Here is a 21,645-nt window from a genome sequence, read left to right on the forward strand (position 1 = left end):
CATTTATTTTGTTTAAAGACCTTCAAGACAACCTTTCTAAATTCAAGACTTCTTTTATTTTTAGGCATTGTGCGTTAAACTCGTCGTTCCGACAAATCTCCAAATTATCATCTTTCAAGTTTACTACTTGAAGGTGAGTACTTCATACCCCATTTTCCATCTTTTATTTTGGGGGTGACATTTCATACTTATTCAACAAAATGCTTTATATTTGAATCTTAAACCACAAACGTAGTTGTATACTTTACCTAAATAATTGCTCGATTTGGTGTTCTATGCTTATATGCCTATGTGTTTATCGCTTTTGTTTGGTGGAACTATAAGATCCTAGACTATTTGGCATCCCCTTATAGCAAGGTGTCGTTAACGTAATGCAATTAACGATAACTATAAAATCCTAGACTATTTGGCATCCCCTTAGCTAGGTGTCGCTAATGTGTTTAGCGATATCTATTTATCCAAATTACCACTTTTATTTATCGTTTCGTATGCAAGTTTTGTGGCTATCTTTATTATATACTAATATGATTAAACTTATGAATTGCTCACCGACCTTTGTGTTGACAAACTTTATTTTATGAAATGTTGCAGGTTTGCATCTTGGTTAATTTATGATTGTGAAGAAAACGACATCAAAGACTTTAGGATATTAGTGAAAATGAACAATATCAATTTGCCATATTTTGTGATATCTTGTTTATGGTTATTTTATGGATAATTGTTATGTGACATTTTCGATGTTGTGAAATGAAATGAGTTTATTAAATACTGTCACTTTAATTAGTGTCATGTGCTTATGGACAATCGTTACACCTCGGCATGTTCCGCCGCCTTTGGTCGGGGTGTGACATTGGACAACCTTACACTCCACTCCAACACCTACAAAATCTACCAAATCTTTCACTATCTCTATCCTAGATTCTACCAGCAGCTGAAAGTCAACTTTGAAGATCCATATCTCACTCCAAATTCAACTAAATGACTCCATTCTTCTTCTATATTAACCTTCAATCTCCTCCTGAAATATTAACACCAACCTCACTTCATTTTATCAAGTTTTTGACCTTCAAATCCACTTAACATCAATACTGCGCAAGAACTGACACTGCAGTGATACTTTTACTTTGTCATCGTGTTTAAGGTGCCTTTGATGCCCAGAAATGACCCGACATTCGCCCAAAAGAGTCACGAGTTCTAGAGGCATCATAGGTGAATTTGCACTCTTGTTGTTTTGTGAGTTCAAAAGCCTTTATGCTCACGAAACTTTTCTTAACTCTTGCAAGTTTCAAAACCCTCCATTAACAAATAAAACATACCCTTGAACCCTTACGATTGGTTGGAATCAATCAAGAGAGAAGACTCTTATTCTTTTTCTTAATTATTATTAACTCGCTTATTACTAAGGTGAGTTTGTCATTCCCCCGTTTTCTCACATTTTCAAATGTTTTGGGGGCGTATACGTACTTATAGTATTCCATATTATACATATCTTAATCATTAGCAAACGTTATATTGTGTATGAATCGCTAGACATAAATGCTATTTGATTACTTGTTTAATTTGCGCATTCGGAGAGGTCCACCATATTCTCATTATAGTATGATCATACGACCGTCTAGTTTTAACCGGCGCCCAATTTGCTTGACAATGGTTCGCTTGACACTTTATTTGCTCATTGGTTTGGTTTATTTACCGCTTTATTTACATTTTGCTATCTTTTCATATTATGTATTATTGCAAAAATTAATGACTTGCTCACTCAACATTATTGTTGACAAACCTATTGTTTTTTCAACGTATATGCAGGTTATCGTTTGAATTGAAGAATTGAAGTCATGGATTGTTAGTTGAGACCATAGGCTTATTCAAGAACAAATTAATTTAAGTTATTTGAATTATTACCTTTATTGTCATGGATTATTGTTTTGGAATTATTTGCTATATTTGGATATTTTGTTTTAAATGAAATAAATTAATTATTAGATATTGTCGCCATTATTGCATGATAGTTACCTCGAGCTATGAGCAATCATGCTCACGCCCGGTATTTCCACCTTAGGTTGGGGTGTGACACATGTGTCATGTGGAAAGAGAAAGTCAACAAAAGTGCATTATTACCTTTATGCCTTTCTAATCAATTTATTTTCTTAAATTAATGTCCACCATTCAAATTTAAGATCAATAGATTAGATTTCTTCTCACCTTTTTATTTTTGTTGTCCTTTGTATTTTAACTTTACCCTTGTTTCCTATACCGTCCACGAGTTTATCATTTTAAAATGATAAAATTTTTTATGTGTATCTAGTCATGTTTTTTCACTTTTAAGCCATCATTAAATATATATCTTAATTTGTTTTACTAAATTTTTATAAAAAAGAGTCATGATAATTATTAAAAATTATTATTGATTATATTAGATAATTGAGCAATAATCTAATCATTTGAGACCTGATAAAAGATTCTATGAGAATATTAATCAATGCAAACTTATCTTTGATCTTTTCATGTCAATTCAAATAAGAGAGATGAAAAAGAGATCAAAAGGAATAATAATTGTTTATAAGCATGCCGAAGTTAGGGGTGAAAATGAGGACCTTTAATTTGCTTTCATTTAACTACGAAATAATAAAGTATTAGAATTGAGAGACAGCTGATATAGCAAATATAATGATTTTTTTTTTCATAGCGTTTATAACTACCACCAATATCTGAGTGTCTATTTCTGAGACGGAATATCAACCGTCTATATTAATTTTAACATTCGACATCTGACTCACCCAAAACATCATTAAAAAGAAAACCCAGCACTATGGGAAAACCTTCGTGCGTCAAATTTCAAACTTTGAACCTTAAAAAATCAAAGTTTTAACCATCATCCTCATACCGCTTGAGCAAAAGATTAATTGCTATTTTGTTAATTATAATTAAGGTATATAGCTTTTTAATTTGTCTTTTTTAAGTCTTATTGCATATTACTTTTACCTTATTTAATTTGCTAATGGGAAATCATTAATCAAGCAAGAGGCATGATTACAATTAACATGTATTATTTTAAGTGTTTTCTGTTTAACTTGATAATTATACTTTTAACCAACCCGCTAAACATGAAATATCATGATTAATTCATTTATGAAATGTTATCATCTACAAATTAAAGTGATGCTTTTTGTATAAACATATATTTACATAGCTCAAATATATTTAGTTATCGTCGTGATAGTTTCGAGATTATAGCCCTAGTATCCTTTAATTTTAACGAGTTATTTTCATATTGCAACTATGCTTTAGGATGGGGAAAACTAGATTTGCTTTGTGTGACTCATTAACGGGGACTTGACAATCGTCACTTCAACAATGTTTACTTTTAAATATATTAATGCCTCTAGAAAGATATTAACAAAATAACAGTTATAAATTATCACACTATATAAAAAATTACATGCGTATAAGGATGATCAAATCACTCATAAACTTGATAGTTTGTTTTTTTCGTTTTTTTTAAGTCAGATAACCATTTCTTTTTCTCTCGGTTTTAAAAATATGTCATTTTTTTTCTTTTTCTTTGTTATATACACAATCACTAAGCCAATGATCAAAGGAGTTACAGTTGAGTGATCAATTACATACCAAGCGTGTTGAGAGCAAACACACAATCTTATCTTATCATATCAACCACTTATGTAATCAACTCTAATTTGTATTAAGATACGTTTCTCGACAAGTGTTATTATAATATAAGTTAAGCAAGCCGATATTTGAATTTGTAGCATTTTGGGAAACAAGACACAAATCTATTACAATTGAATAAAAAACATAAATTTACCTATTAGACATAAGCAAAAAGAAACTCTAAACATCAAAATGATTACTAACTTTGATGGTGATTTTTGATAATAATGTGACATGTTATCTATGAACAAATTTGGTGATCCACCAACTTTGATGCTGATTTTGGATAATCTTTTTCTGTTTATGTAACATGAAAATCATAGGGGTGAACAGACTTGGACGGAGAATATGAGAGTAAACAAAATCATCATCATCATTGTACCATTAAATTCATCACCAAACATTTTCTACGGCTATAAACTCCTTTATAATTTCTTAACTTATCATTTATATTAAATTTATTATCAAAGTTTGTTACTTTATATCGAATCTAGAATTATTCTTCACAAAGTTGGATTTTAGCATTCAAAAATTAATCTATACCAAAAATATTTTACGATAAACCATAAAGAATGCTCATGCTAGTCTATATTAAGTGATTCATGAACATCACTTAAACTTGATTCTTTGTTTGGGTTATTTTACTAAAGCAAATTACATAAACAATAAATAATTAATTAACCTATTAAAGTTCAAGTAACTAAAATATGGTCACACCACGATTGAACAGACAATGTGACCTTATCACGCACTTATCACTACATAAATATAGTTAATTTAACACATTTGCATTGGATAATTAGTAGACTCATCAATCAAAAAACAACTCTTTTAACGAGTCAAGACCGAATAATCTGTGCCCAGTGGCGGCCCAACCATTTAGGCCTAAAGCGAAATAAAAATTAGGGGCCTTTTGCGTTGTCTTTATTTGATTAAGCTTTGATATTATTTAGTTTATCTGATTCGTTAATAAAATTTATTCTTAGCTATACAACACAATTCAAACCAATCTTTTCATGCTCGACTACAAAATATAAGTAATTTGCTCATAAAAACTTCAGCTTAAGTTTTGTTCGATAATTTTGATACAAAAAATCTTAATTAGTGCACAATTATATAAATAACACAAAATAAATAAATAAATAAATAAAATGATATCCTTTACAATACAAAGGTGAAAGAAGTTTGCACAGAACATAAGCAAACGAAAAAAAAATGCATTAGAATGGTATGGAAAAAAAATAGAAGATAACCACACAAGAAAGAAAATAACTGAGGAATTCTTAGATCAATAAGCAAGAGTTTGAAAAGTAATGAAATTGGAGATTTTTTGGGCCTCAAGATGCCTCTACATGCAAAAAGATAAAAGCACCAAGGGTCCCAGGGATTCGAGCATGGTACCTTAAAATCACAACTCAATACTCTAGCCACGACACCACATCAAAGACATTTGTTTAAGCAGTTAACCTTCTAATAATATACATTAAATATATAATTTGTTTTGAATTTCTTTTCAAAACGGGTCTCAAAATTTTGGGGGCCTAAAGCCCTAGCTTCACCTAGTTAGCTTATAGGGCCAGCCCTGTCTGTGCCATACGATTTGGTTATTATCAATTATCAATTCACCATCTGATTATGTTAATCAAAATATCTTGTTCTCTAATTAGTAATACCAAATATAAGAAACAATGAGATAAAGTTTTCGAGATAACAATCTGTTTAACATAGAAATATGATAAACACATGAAATTACCAAAGGTGTCTAAGTATTTAGCAGTTAACAACTTAAATAAAAGTCATGTCAAGTGCACTTACAATTCAAATTGAAATCAGCAAGATCAAATTTCTTTTAGTTTTCTTTTTGTTTTCACCTTACAACCGTTAAAATATGATGTTTTATAAAACTCTGGATTTATCTTTTTGGCATGCTTATTTTTATACAACTATTATCTGAAACAACTGTCAAATATAATATAATTTTAACTTTTTATCACATTAACTAAATACTTTATAAATTACAAATACAACATTGTGATATGCTTATTTTTACATATGTTTTGATATAAACTACAACCTACAAGTCAAAGATATTATAATTTTTATTATTCTTTACAACAACGTAACATCTTTTTAATTAAGAATATATCACTACAACATGTTTATTTCTACGAATGTTTCTATATAAATTTTATTCAAAACTAGAGAGCAGCCCGCCGCAACGCGGCGATAGACACGGATTCTGTTGGTATTAGCTAGGTCCGCACCCGTATATACATTAAACCCAAAACACAAATTAGTAAACACTAGAATAGTAGTGATACTCGTATAGCATATGAAACAAAAATGTTACATATTTAAAACAACACTTATTCGGTCAGTAAAGCACAGTCGTTACGTTTGGTCGGTGTCAACTAACGTTGTTATGTTTCTGAACTAAACCCAAAAATAGTTCCGTCAAGTTAACATTAGTAAACAAAAATATTGATATATAACGACTAGATGCGAATTATATCGGTATCAATTAGGTTCATTACATGTACAAGAACTAAACCTAAAAAAATAATTTTGTCATATTTAAAAGAAATAAACAAATAAAACCTATAACAAAAAAAAGCCAAAAAAAAAGAAAAAGAAAATATGCCGGTGTTGGGACTTGAACTTGGTCTTATTAGTATATCAAAAACTATGAAGCATTCTATCAACCATCAAACCAACTCTAACAATTTAAATAAATCTTGAAAGTAAATACATAAATATACAGTCAAAGTCATATTCCTACAAAACTTTTGTGACACAAAAGTTCTCAATTATACTAATTTATAATTCTACCGTCATAATACCGTAAAAAAAATTTTCTTTATGGAAAACCCAAATATCCCCAAAAATATCATGAATATATGAATTAAGTTTATTTTAGTTTTCATGTGATTGGCAATATTAACATGGGAGTGTACTTGAGAGTGTGAGATGTCTGCGTACAACTGGGAATATATGTTGTGTGGGCCCTTGGCAACTGAAATAACCGTTAGTATGAGACACATGTAGTTGACTAAGTTGTTGACACAAAAACAATCCTGGTCCTGTTGGAAACCCCGTCAAGTGGGGTCGGATTTTGTGTCGTCCGTTCACGGAGTCCGTGCATGCTATCATCTCAACCTTCTTATATTTAATTATTGAGAAAATTCTCAATCGTTAAATGTCCGTACTTTTTCTTAACTTCCAGAAATGTCCCTGTTGAAATCCATGATTTGAACACTATACACAACAAATCTTTCATTAACATCAATCTCAAGAGTCTTTACAAAATATTACCACTAGAAAACTATACGATCTAAACAAGTAAAAACAAATCATACATAGTATTAGTAGCACGGGAACGGGTACGGGACCAGGACATGGGTATGTTGCGGGTACGAGAAACGACAAAAATAAAAAATCTAAGATACGGGTACGACAAAAAAAATATATGAAAAATACAAATATATTAAACAAATTCCAAAATAGATATATATTGTTTAAGAACTGAATACATTACTTTAATACTTAGGTTACAAATGAAATATACAAACCTAAAGAGACTAGATTGGAACTTTTATGTAAAAGTTTAAAAGTTATAGAGTCTAGATGCAAACAAGTGAAAGATAAAGGGGTTAAATGCTAAAAAACTAAACTTGTTTAACCCTAAAACCTAAAACGCTACTATTCAATTTCACAAGCTACTCACCCAATCTTCTTCTTTCTTCTTCTTCCTGGGAAATCCGACTGAAAGTGTAGCTCTAACAACGGAATTCACTGCCAGAAACATCCCCAAAGGCCCGAAAAAGTTTTGGACCCGTCACCATTAACCGGATTCGTTTAGGAAAAGTTTCCGACGCGTTTCGGTGGTGTTTCCATCCCCAAACCCTCCCCGGGATGGGGACTCAACCCTAATCGGCGTTTCCGTGCATTAGAGCTGGATACTCTAAATGACTTATACAACTTTAAAAACAAGATCAACCTCCTAAGAGATATAGAAGACTAATCAATACAATGAACTTGAAATCAGAGAGAGAGAGAGTCAAACTAGAGAAAATCATATCCTTTAATGCAACCTCTCAACAACTTATATCGACCGAATCAGTTTGTTGAGATAATATTTCACAATTGGTCATTCATCTTTCTTTGTAACATCATACTTTTGTTAATAATAAATAAAAGAATTTTGTTGATTTAATGGTGTATTATTGTTTAATTATGTTGAATAAAAATAAGTTGGGTATGGACTTGAAAATAGGTTGGGGAATGGTTATGGGCCTTAAGGCCCATAGGCTTGGAGTATATAAGCTCTATAAACCTCTTCAAAGACCCAACACCCTCATTTCCATCACCATATCTCCATACACACTCAAGAACACACACAAACACACTCTCCTTCAAAGCCTAGATCCAAATCCGAGCTAAAGGAGGGCAGATTCCGTGTTGAAGCATCATCAAACAACAAGAAACACCTCTAGATCACATACTAACACAGATCTGAATCAAACCGGAACCCGTAAGGTATGCTTTTGATGTAAAGGGCAAGTTTTAGACCTCAGTTGGTCTTAAGATTTGATATGAAGGCAAATCGAACCTTGTAGTGATAGAAAAACATAAACTTTATGGTAAATGGCTTCACGGGTGCGATATGGGACGAACATGTAGGTTCGAAGCATGCAGTAGATAAAAAGATGAAATGAGCATGACCCAGGAACTCATTAAAATGGTAAAACGGGTCCTAAGGAAGGGTCAGGGAGGCAAATAGCTGAAAGTATGGGAAAATGAAGACAACAACAAAATTCGGATCGCAATGAACAGCTAGGGGCTTTGCCCCTTGGACCCTTCTAGGGGCTTTCGCCCCTAGACCCTGCTGCCAGGGGCACTACCCCTGGACCGTCGTTCGTTAGGGGCTTCACTATCTTAGAATTATGATATGATTAGGAATAGTTAAGTGATGGTTGTAATTTGTACACAGTTAGCCGTGCCCAGCAGAAAAGATGTGTGACCATAAACTCTGAGAGGAACAGGATTCGGATGAGTTTCTAGCCCCTTTCTTCGTTATGTTTTTCGGGGCTGTGTACATACTCCTATGTGCTTAGTGAATACACTTACCTTAAGTGGTAAGTGTATGCTATATGAATGTTTATGAACTATATGTGAATGATATAAAAAGAGTTAAGAGTGTGCATGTGGATGTGTATGATTATTGATGTGGTTTGAAATATATATATTATTATATAAATAATTGCTACACTTTTAAATACTTTGAGCTAGGCTTTTATTGAATACTAGTTTGAGACCCGTGTATTACACAGGGAATTAATGAAAATTACAATATTTAAACGTTAAACAAAATACAATCAATAACACAATTATCATATATTGTTAATACAATTACAACTTTCATTAAAATTACGGGAATTAGAAAGAAAAACATTACGCAATGAGTTTACAAATAAGAAAAAATTTCCTTGTACACTACATTTGTGGTTGTATTGATCAGATTACCTTGTTTATCAAGAATCAGAATCTTGAGCTCAAACCTGCTTGTAACTCTTGACAAGGCGACGTATAGCTGTCCATGTGAGAACATGGGTTCTTTCAAGTACAAACTAACCCTAGATAATGATTGACCTTGGCTTTTGTTTATGGTCATCGCAAAACATACTGCAAGGGGAAACTGTCGTCTTTGAAATTTATATGCTATTTTGTTGTCTGTTGGAGTCAGTGGTGATCTATGGATCAAAACTGTATGTCCAATGTTAGTTCCAGAAATAATTTTTGCTTCAACTACACGAGTACCCAAAGATATAATTTGTAGTTGAGTACCGTTACATAAGCCTTCTTTCTGGTTAAGATTTCTAAGTAGCATAACAGGAACACCAACTTTTAGCACAAGCTTGTGGTTTGGTAGTCCGGATATTCTTAGACCATTAAGCAGTTCAGACGAGTATAAAGCCGCATCAACCGTGTCATTGATATATTATGAACTACATATGGTATCTGAACTTAAGTACTCGACTTCATCACCTGGAAAAAACTTGAGCAAACTGTCATTAATCTCATCAACAATTTCGTTTGTTGGTGCAAATATGGCTCTATCCTGAAAGTAATGTTGCTTCTTGTAATTATGTAGAATATCAGGATACACAAAGTCAAAAAGTTTAGATAGAGGATCCACAGAATCTTTTATAAGTAGATCGTCAGGTATATCTATCATTGCAACACCATCATTAGGACCTCCAACATTACCTTCACCTATATCTAAAAGCCGTTTTGCAAATAATTTGGTTTCTTCAACATCACATTGTTGCCTACCTATAGTTAGCCTTAGATTTTTTGTTAATCTCAAGACATTGCATTCACTCCAAATGTAAGAAGAACATAGAGAGGCGTTTACTATGTCTAGTCTAGTGACCTTTTGAACTACAGGTAGGATTTGTCGAAAGTCTCCACCAAATACAACAAATTTTCCGCCAAACAGAAAATTAGAAGATAAGACATCTTTTAAAGACTTGTCAAGAGCCTGGAAGCCATGTTTGTGAGCCATTGAAGCTTCGTCCCAGATTATTAATTTGGTTTTTTCTAATAATTGTGCCTCGTCTGTGCCTGGATCCATGTAGCAAATAGAATCCTCGTTCAGATTTATAGGAATATGAAACCTGGAATGTGCTGTGCGACCTCCGGTTAACAATAACGAAGCAATTCCACTTGAAGCAACAGTTAGGATGATTTTGCCTTTTGATCTTATGGCAATTGACAAGGTCTTCCATAAGTACGTTTTCCCTATTCCACCATAACTATATACGGTGGCTGTTCAGCAGAATAGGGCGAAGGCGGTGGAGATGAAGGAGGCGATGGCAAGTGACTGGAATTAGGGTTGATGATGGCTAGCAGGAGAGAAGCAGAGAGGAACTGGAATGGAATTAGGGTTGATGAAAAAAAAAGAATGAAAAAAATGGACCTGGTTTTTTCTATTGGAGCGGGTTGTATTGGAGCGTGTTAAACCGATGGAGATACCATTTTATGAAAATGGTTACAATTGGTGAAAATGGCTAAGAAGATGACAACTGGCATCTTGAAGTACTTATTTATTAGTATAGATAGATTACTCAAGTGGTTCATATTATATTTTTTGTAGTTTTAAAAGACAAGGAACTAAAACAAGTAAACAAACTATTAATTTGCTCGATTTATGGACTCATATATTAAGAAAGTATTTTTATAAACTCTATTAAATACTAATCATGTATAAAATAATAAAAAGAAAGAAATGAGTTTAGAAAGTGTCGTAAGAAAACAAAAACAAAAAAAAATAAAGAAAAGTAAAAGAGTAGTAATAAATTGAATTGTGAGGTTTAATTTTCTCATGATAGTCTGTTTGGTTATTACTATTATTTATTAATCTTTGTTTTTATCTGTGAACTCAGGAAGAAAAGGAAAAGATTTTGCATAGGTGAAATAAAAGATTTTGAATTGTGATGGGCTTTTGTTTGTAAAATAAATAGGGAAGTCGGTGGTGGTAAAAGAAAAAAAGGTGAGAAGTATAGCTTATAAAAAGAACCCTACTGCCAAAGCAAGTTTGGATAGGGATGGCAAAAATCCCCGAATCCGACGGGGAAACCCGAAAACCGGCTTATTTCGGGTCGGGTCGGGTTTTGTTTTTTCGGTTTCGGGTCGGGTTTCGGAGATTGTTTCGGGGATTGTTTCGGGTTCGGGTTCGGGTTCGGGTTTGGGTACCCCCGCCCCGACCCGCCCCGATATAATATATATAAATATAAATAAAAATAATATATATATACATATATTAAAAACCTAAACCTAACCTAACAATCTCAAATCATCGCCGTCTCTGTCTCAGTCCTAATAACCACCAATCCACCGTGCACCACCAATCCACCACCAATCCACCATCAATCTGCAGTCCGCAGTGCACCACCAATCGGCCAATCCGCAGCACCATCAATCTGCACCACCAATCGGCAGTCCGCAGCACCACCAATCCACCACCAATCCACCACCAATCCACCATCAATCGCCCCGTCTGCACCACCGGACCACCCTCCTCCTCCTCGTTCTCATCCTACCACTCTACCAGGCTACCACCTGTAATGTAAGATCCCTAATTGTCAGTTGTATTATTTTGCATTCGGTTTTGTACATGTGTTAAGGATTCATTCCTATACTAAATTCATTCCTATATTTAGCATGAATTTGTGGTACATGAAATTGATATAAACCCTTTGGTGGTGTTATGAAGAAACCTTTTATTTTAGAGTTTTTTATGTGTTTGGACAATGGATCAGAAGATATAAACCTTTTTATGTGTTTGGATCAGAAGTTAGAGTTTTTATTACTTTATATTTTAAGGCAATAAATGTAAAGTAGTAATCTGTTTTGATCCAAACACATAAAACGGAAAATAAAACGAAATCAGGGCGGCTTAAATTAGACAATGGATCAAAGTAGGTTTATTCGAATCATTATAACATCTGTGACTTAAAATTAATTTAAATGAATTAACACTACGGTTGTTGCAGCCCGCCTCACACTACGGTTCAATCCGAGTTCAATTTAGAAACATCCGTTTTGACCCAAATAAATGTAACCATTTTCTGAAACAGCTTGATTCGACCTGAACTGTTTTGACCTGTGAGTCCGACCAAACCCACACGTTTTGCCAAGCTTACAACATACCCAGTCTTATCACCTCCACCATCTGATAAAGCAATACATGCATTAACAACTAGAATACAATCAAATGGGTGGTTCAAGATTAGGCTAACCCAAAATAACATTTTGATCCAAACAGATTACTACTTTACATTTAGCATGAAATTGTCAGTTAGTTTATCAGTTAGTTTATTTAGCATGAAATTGTCAGTTGTATTATTTTGCATTCGGTTTTGTACATGCATTAAAACTGACTTTTATGTGCCATTCTATTTCAGTTGCATCTACAACTATATGGCATCACAAGGTGATAAATTTGCTTCAGACACTTGTACTCCTACTCCCGTTGCTTCAAACACTCCTACTTATTCTACTCCTCAAGGAAGCAGTGAAGGGGTACATGATTCTAATGAACCACCACCAACTAACTTTACTACCCACGATGAGTCTAACCTTGATGATACTTTTGAAGATGGTCAAAATGTCGGTGGTAAAAGGAAAAGATCTGCCGTGTGGAACCATTTTAAATTAATGAAAGTGAACGGTGAAGATAAGGCGGAATGTAACTATTGTAAGAAAAAGCTAGGAGGTTCAAGCAAAAACGGCACATCGCATTTACGAGATCATTTTGAACGTTGTCCAAGACGAACTGTTAAAGATATACGACAAAGCATCTTGATTATGGAGCAAAAGAAAGTTGATGGTAGTTCATCATATCTCTCCAACTACACGTTTAATCCAGACAACTCAAGGAGAGATCTCGCGGAGATGATTATTGTGCACGAGTATCCTCTTACAACGGTGGACCATCATGGTTTTAGAAAGTTTGTTCAAGGTCTTCAACCTTTGTTTAAGGTTCCGAGTCGAAATACCATCAAGAGCGACATTTTAAAAATTTATGAATATGAAAGGGTGAAAACTAAGAAACTATTAGGGAGGATCACAAGTAGAGTGGCAATAACTACTGATATGTGGACAGCTAACCATCAAAGAAAAGGGTTTATGGCCGTCACTGCACACTTTATAGATGACTCTTGGAACTTGCAAAGCCGAATCATGAGGTAAAGCTGTACAAGTCTAATATAAAGTTAGTTTAAAACTTTAAATGTATTTTACACTTATATTGATGCATAAATTTTATATAGGTTTATTTATGTGCCTGCACCACATACAGCTGATGTTCTTGCAGATACGCTATATGATTGTCTATGTGATTGGAATATTGATAGAAAAGTGTCTACTCTTACCGTTGATAATTGTACCACAAATGATGCAATTATCAACAAGTTACTACAGAAGCTTCCATTGAGATCACTCATGAGGAAAGGAGAGTTGTTTCATATGCGTTGTTGCGCGCACATTCTCAATTTGATTGTTCAAGATGGTTTGTCTGTTATTGAGGATGGGATTGAAAGAATTAGAGATAGTGTTTTATTTTGGTCTGCATCAGGAAAAAGAGAGCAAAAATTTGAGGAAGCAGCCAATCAACTTGAAATGGAATACACAAAGAAACTGATCGTTGATTGCAAGACTCGCTGGAACTCTACTTATTTGATGCTTAGTGTTGCTATACCTTATAGACATGTTTTCACGCGATTAAAGCAAAGAGAGCCCAGGTATACTAGTTTGCCTACGGACCTTGATTGGGACTTAGCAACTGAGATATGTAACAAGCTACAACTATTCTATCGGGTAACTCTTTTGTTTTCTGGTAACAAGTATCCTACTGCTAATGTCTTTTTCCCTTTGATATGTGAGATTCGTTTTTCTATGCGGGAGTGGACTAAGTCTTCTATTGTTGACATTAGTCTAATGGCGTATAAAATGAGTAGCAAGTTTGATAAATATTGGTCTGTAATTCATGGGATTATGGGGATGGCTGCGGTTTTAGATCCACGTTACAAGCTAAAATACGTAGAGTTGCTTATGCCTGCCTTATACGGTGAAGAAATGGCAAAGGAAGAGTTTAAATCTCTTGAGGATTTTGTCCGAGCTTTTTTTAAAGAATATGAATCTACCAACTCACGTGGTAAAAACTACTATGAAGGTATAATCATATTAATATTTAATGAGTATAAATATAAATTGCTAATATTTGATTTATCTTGATTCACATTAATTTATAGGTGGTGGTTCTAGTTCATCTTTATTCAGTTCGGGGTTGTCAGAGTGTTCTTCTGGTGGATTCCAAAAATTCCTATCTGACATTAAATCCAAAGCTAAGGTGAATGATGACTTGAATGATATGGCAGAGTTAGATAACTACTTGAAAGAAAATCTTTTGCCTGATGAAGTAGAACTGGATTTGTTGCTTTGGTGGAAGACAAATGGAGGTAAGTATCCGACACTTCAAAGGATGGCAAAAGATGTATTGGCAATTCCAGTTTCCACCGTTGCCTCTGAATCTGCGTTCAGTACAAGTGGAAGATTAATAAGTCCTCACCGAAGTCGACTTCACCCAAAAACTTTGGAGGCTTTAATGTGTGCTCAAAGTTGGTTGTTGAATGAGATTCGAGGTAACGCTATATTGAATATTACATTATTACTCATGTTATTTATCTTCATAATCATGAATATATGTTTATGTTATTACTATTAAATATAGAAACTTGTTCGGAAGAGACCGAGGCATACTGCCGCACCATTGAATATGAAATGGATGTGGAAGAGGTAATAATATTTATAAAATTTACTATTTTTGTAACATAGCTTTTATTCTTTTAACTTGGTTGATTTATTGATAAATATTCTTAATGTAGGTAGGTACTAAAGAAAGTGGCACGACGACTTTGGATGATTTGGTTTGATTTGGTATTTAGATTTGGTCGCAATTTTGTAGTTTGTGTATTTGGCATGATTTTTCGGCCATGTAGACTTGGTTTTATTTCCTTTGTAACACATTGTTTCAGCTTTATGTGTGTGATGCAGAAGTTTATTTCGATAAATGTTCAGTTTCGGGTTTTCGGGTTCGGGTTTTCGGGTTCGGGTTCGGGGACGGGTCGGGTCGGTTTCGGGTTTTCGGGTTCGGGGACGGGGCGGGTCGGGGGGGTACAAAAAACCAAACGGGGAATCCCCGAATTAAACCCGACGGGTAATGGGGCGGGTACGGGGATGGTTTTTGGTTTCGGGTTCGGGTTCGGGTTAAGCCAAACCCGCCCCAAACCCGCCCCGTTGCCATTCCTAAGTTTGGAGAGGGAAATCGCCATGGGAGCAAGGACAGGGAAGCAAGCCTTTGGTTCAAGTAGAGAGTGTCCGGGTTCAACAACAACTCATCCAAACGTCATTATTATTTGGTTCGAATTTATTGTTTTCGTCATGAATTTATTATTTGAACCTTATTTATTTGTTTTGTTCTTGAGTATGGATTTTAGCTAAACCCCTAGACTACCTAGGTTTATGATGAACTTTTGATGATTTTGGATTTAGTTTGGACTTTTCTTGTGTTATGGTTTATGATTAAGCAAGAGGTTTCTTGTTATTTATTCGATGCATATGTGTGCTTAGGATTGTTTGACAGGTTTTATTGTTCCACAATTTCCTTGGTGATTGTCTTTCATATGATAGGATTCTGTTAGGTCATCTACTGTGTGTTTTTTTCTAGTTTATGGTTGATTTGCAATAAAGCCATAGGAACAATATTATTAAATCAAATAGACCTAAGTGTGCTGCTAATCTAAATAGCTGAGAGGTGATATATTATATGGTAAGTCTTGGTTGTTTAAGATTTCTAGATTTAGTTCTTCGTAAGGAGTCCATGTATGTTTGATTTTTCAGCGTTGTTTATCTAGTCGAGTGAATACTTTAAACTACTTTTGATTTCTACGCTGTAAGGTAGGATTTCTTACAGAGGTACTTATCATAAAATAAATTAGCGACCATAAGCTAGTCTAATTAAACTGGTGTTTTTAAGAACTTAATAGAAGTCCATAGGTATCTTCTTGAGAAGGGTCAGGGGTCATGTTCGGGTTTTCTTTAAGTGAATAATTTAAGATCCCGGTTCCATAACATGCATTTTCCAACTAATTGATAGTTGATTCATTAGGGAATCTAGCCTAGGTGGTTGTTTATCATTACCTGAGTTAAATCCAAGTCCTAAGTTAAGTCGTCTTTAGTTTTATTAATTAGTTTTAATATTAGGTTAATCTTAGTTTTAAGTAAAACCCCCCAATAATAATAAATAAAATAGTCGTGTCTGTAGTTAAGTCTAATTTAGCTAGTTAACGTAATTAGAAGAGTATCGTGGGTTCGATATCCGGACTTACTTAGCTGTACTAGAGTCGACTTGTTCACTTTCCGGTTTAGTAGTTTTAGTTAAGTCAAGAGTCTAGAATTATTACTTAGTGTCTAGATTAGCGTTTATTAGTTAATAAATTAATAACTACTTTTAGCACATCAAGTTTTTGGCGCCGTTGTCGGGGACTTTTGGCGATTGCATTATTAGCTTTGATTAGACTAAATTGTTATATATACGTGCTATTTGTATTTTGTTTTGTTTTTGACTCGTAGAAGTTCGGTTAATATAGTTTAGGTTTGTTTAGTAGTCTTTTAGTAGAGTCTACATACGTGTTATTTTATTTTGAGTCGTAGGAGTCTAATTGTCTGTGTTTTTCTTTTATTTATTTTGAGTCTTGTAAATATGTGTGAGATTTGTGGTGGACCCATTTTACGCTTATATGTCCTTAATATGTGGGCTGTTTGTCACATTATTATTCTAACCCTCCGGTGCAGCCGCAACAAAAAATTGGCAGGGACCTCCTTCGTATTATTATGATGATCTATATCAGCAGCCGCAGCAAAATCAGGGTCAATTCGATGGTCAATATTCTAATCACAACCCTGTTGAGAGTAGTATGAAGAAATTAGAGAACGTATTAGCTCAATATTTGGCCTCAGATTCCCAACAGAAGTTAGTTGAGCAACATATCATCTTGAAAAATCAGCAGAGCGTTATTACAGATCTCCAGCGTATAATAGAAAGCATTACTAGGAGATTGGATGAAGAAGAGGAGGAAGAAAAGAGATTGAAGTTATTGGAGTATGTTGACGAGGCAGATGAGGGGATCACTCAAGTAACGGAGACGAAAATGGACAATGAATTCCCACCTCCGGTTCCACAAGCCGCTGTTGCTAATTACTGGAGTGACTTTGATGATGAAATAGATGAAGAAGAGTGGGCTGCTTATCAGAGGTCATTAGTGAAGAAATAAGAGATAGAGGAGGAAGTGGATTTGGGAGATTCACTTGAGTTGATGTTGGTGTTAAAGAAGAGATAGAGGAGGAAGTGGATTTGAGAGAGTCACCTGATTTGATGTTTGGTGTTGAGGAAGAGGTTGAGAATACGTTGTGTGAGGAGGATAAGTTTTTGGATTTGGAGTTAGAAGGGTTGCCTGAGTATGATGAGATAGGTGAGTTCGATTCGGAGGGTGACTTAACATTTTTTGAATCCCTACTAGAAGACATAAAAGTGGTGGTAGTGGAAGAACATCATAGATAGCCCGTGGCACTTATAATAAATGTTGCTCATAAATCCAAACCACGGGAGAAGGTGAAGAGAAGAGTATCTGTGAACCGTAATAATTTGCAAGTCAGAAGATGGTCTACACGAAAGAAGAAGCCATTGAAGTTCAAGCATGACCACTCTTCTCGATATATGTCATGCATCTGGTTCATGCCAGGTAAGTTTAAATTTTGGTGGTCAGAACCGTTAAGGATTTTTAAATCACTTTCCAATTCCACTGATAAAATTTTAATGTTTAACAAGTACCGGGTGGAACTGAACGGGTTGGATAGGGTCCAGATCAAAGAGAAACCTCCTGTAAGTTTAAGTGTGGGGAGGTTCCACAGAGTTTGTATAATTAATCGAGTCACTAACGTAGTCTTTTGTAGTTTTTTTTGGTTTTTGTGTTTTTTAAGTTTTGTAGGATTTGAGCTAAAAGAGTATCCCCTTGAAGTATAATGTGAAATTCAAGTGTGGGGATGAAGCAGCGGAGCCGTATACTTTTTGTTTATTTATTTGCTGCTGTTATTCATGTTTATATTTTATGGCTGGGTTGGTGAAAGTCTTTAATTGCATAATATCTATCAAATGGTTGATTTGATAAGATAATTTTTTAGATATTGTTTGTTTTTTTCGCTTCTGTTCTTGTGTGAAAGAAGGAGATATTGTTTGCTGAGCACGTTCGGAGTTTGCGGGCATTCATGGACGAAGACTTTAGCGTCTGATTTAATGCACATATTACCAGCTAAGTCTTTCCAATTATCTAGCTTTGTACTTTTTATTTATTTTTGTTTTTATGTTTAGGGTCTTAGTTTTTGTATTTCGGATTTCTTTTTATTTTTCGTCCTTATCCTTGCCTTAAGGACAATGCAAAATATAAGTGTGGGGGATAGGATACTTGAGTCGTAGTTTAATATTTTACTAAATAAATAAATAAATAAATACAATAAAAAAATAATAATAAAAAATTCAAAAAAAAAGTTTTGAAAAAATGTCCATTGAATATGGTTTTTGCACTATAAATGAAAAATGATAGTATAATTGGGAATTGGTTTTTTCAAACTACTAATATATAAGAGATAATATAAAAGGAAACGTACTAAGCTTGGGATGTGTTGGTAGGCCCAACTAGTCTTGAAAGGTTTCCCATTGCATATTCTTAATAAACTTAATTAATCTTAGATTTTGTGGGTTCTCATCCTAGCGGGGACAGTGAAGCTGAAATTCGATAAGGTATAGGGAGTATTACCATAAGCTGACTACCCTGAGGTGGTGAGAATTGAATGCACATTAAAATTAGCACGCCACTCCGTTTTATGAAAATAAATAAAGACTGATGGAGCCCTGCCATGTCCAATTTTATACGAGTTTTAGTCTATTAGTTATATACTTTTAGGTAAAAGATGCTTAAGTACACAAAAAAAAATAAAAAAAAATAAATAAAAGAAAAGAGAAAAAAAAAGTGAGAAAAGTTATGTAAAGGAAAATGCCAAAGAAACTGTAAGACCTAGAATCCCGGAAATCCTACAGTTTGGTATTCATACAAAATACTTACAAAATACTTAAACTCAAAAAACAGTTCATTCATTAAAACAACCAATTCAGAGTATAATTCAGCGGAAATCCATAATTAATAAAATAAGTTCCCAAAACCAATTTAAATATGTTTGATAAAACTTTTCAAAAGAAATGTTTAATAATGAAATCTTCCATCCACGTATGCCCTTCACCGCCCAAGTAGCTTCGTGCACGTCCAAACGATAAGGCATCCTCCTCCTAGCCTGAAACTCACACTAACATGCACACAAAGTCAGCTTGAGCTGAGTGAGTTCAAGTTTTAATAAATAACATCAATAATAATAATAATAATAATAATAATAATAGTCATTCCAAGGATTTTAAAAATAACAGGGATACATCATTTAGGCCATCATCTTCAATAAATAATCATCCTTATATATATATATATGTATATAACATCTAAATAATAACATCAGGGTCGAGCAAACGTACAACCCAAACACGTAACATCTCATCAACGTATGCAGACACAAAGTAGGCATACGTAACACCCGTAGTCGATAACGACTACTAACATCGCCAAACATTGGCCATACAATAACATCCTATAACATACATACATACTATAACATTCCAAGGCCTACCATATACAAGCAAGCATATATAAAATAGTTTAAACATTTCATCAAGCAAAATCGCTTAGGTGTGCATGCTAGCCCAAAACTTAAAAAGAGTCAAAAGGGGCATCATGAACTCACCTGATACGAGACACGTATTCACCACGAGCCAGATGATCCCTAAGTAATCCCAAAACTCAAACACCTGTCGGTTTACATACAACATTACAATCGACATCGAAAGGACTCGTTTATCCTACGAGACGTTCTAACATGGTTCGAGTTACCTAAACCCTCGACCTCATCAAACTAAATCACAATAGCCCCCGAGGCCTCATATTCACCAAAATGACCCTTAGGTACTCCCGGGAATAAAGAATTCCCAATTTGCCCCCGGAAGCACTAGGTGACACTAACACGCGCGTTTAAGAGTCGTTTAGGCCGTTAACATCCAACTCAGCCCCGTGTGGACCCAATATGATAAAATCACAGCCAACAACTCCAAACGACGCTACACAAGTCAAATGGGTCGGTAACTCGCAAGTACAACGCACCAACTATTTAATAAACGCAATTGCGCGTTGTACTGACCCGTTGGAGTAACCGACAACCAATTCAGCCCCATAACTTATAAAAATGATTTTTCAACAGCCCGTACATCAAACCGAGTGTCCCCGAGCTGAATTGGTCGTTAATCACTTCAACCCTCGCGTTAAACGCACCAAACTACAATTCTAGTCAACCGAACATAACAATCAAACTACAACTAGTTGACTAACCTAACGAACACCAATGAACATGATTTTTAAGTATATGTTATACTAGACATACCTAGGAAGATTTTGGTGCAAAAACCTCACCAAAACAGTCCCGAAACCGCTCAATTGGACAGCCACCCCGGTTAACCTAAAACAAGTCATTTATCGATCACTACGCGCAATATAAAGATCAATTAAGGTGTAAAAGACTTGGGGAATCATAAAACTAACCTAGAATTGAATTTTTATGGATTAACCTTGGCTGCACAGAAGAAACGCGCAAGGGGGGGTCTCTTGGTCCGATCGGCGCTGAATGGGAGGCTAGGGTTAGGTTTTTTTTAATTTTTTTATGATATAAATAAACATGTTACACACTAGCCCTTCTAATTTAAGGGATATGGCAACTTGGGAGGAAATATTAGGTGACTTAACGTACCGGGATGACGAGAAGGCTTCCGAGAAGGGTCGGTTAAATCCTGAGAATTATACATACTTTACATGCTTTAAATCTTTAAACCGAAAATTAACGGGTGTTACAGAAACATTCTCAATAAACATAGAAAAAGAGGCCAAAGTGCACATACTAGACGAGACTGAGAGTTTACGTGTTACTAAGGGGATGGCGACTCTAAGGATACACTATTGGGACTCGAAAGTTTTTAGTCAATAAATATTTTCTTAGGGAATATATAGGACAAAGTCCAATAATATTTAGGGTATGCTCGTACGACCTCACCTGACCTATCATCCATAATTCCATCTAAGTATATTTTCTTCTTACCATTAAGGGGTTCTTATCTTATGGTGATATGTTGAACCAGTTTGCTTCAACTCAATTTTTAATTGTCTTTACTATGCTTGAGATGGTGTAGGTGAATCTTGACTCAAAATGTGT

The 21,645-nt window shown here is 34.5% G+C and overlaps 1 protein-coding gene across 1 annotated transcript; it reads right to left on the reverse strand.

The window, feature by feature from the left end:
• Positions 1–9,667: 9,667 nt before the first annotated feature.
• LOC143585491 (ATP-dependent DNA helicase PIF1-like) lies at positions 9,668–10,303 on the reverse strand. Its single transcript, XM_077067268.1, has one exon. It carries the CDS (start codon positions 10,301–10,303, stop codon positions 9,668–9,670), a length of 636 nt encoding a protein of 211 aa, XP_076923383.1.
• Positions 10,304–21,645: the final 11,342 nt, after the last annotated feature.

The sequence above is a fragment of the Bidens hawaiensis genome, unplaced genomic scaffold (genome assembly GCF_021521415.1).
Source record: "Bidens hawaiensis isolate Kalapana, Puna unplaced genomic scaffold, B.hawaiensis_p1.1 tig00033865_1, whole genome shotgun sequence".
NCBI lineage: Eukaryota > Viridiplantae > Streptophyta > Magnoliopsida > Asterales > Asteraceae > Bidens > Bidens hawaiensis.

Coding starts and splice junctions, on each gene's coding strand:
- LOC143585491 (XM_077067268.1), bottom strand. CDS start 10,303: ATGGATCCAGGCACAGACGAGGCACAATTATTAGAAAAAACCAAATTA.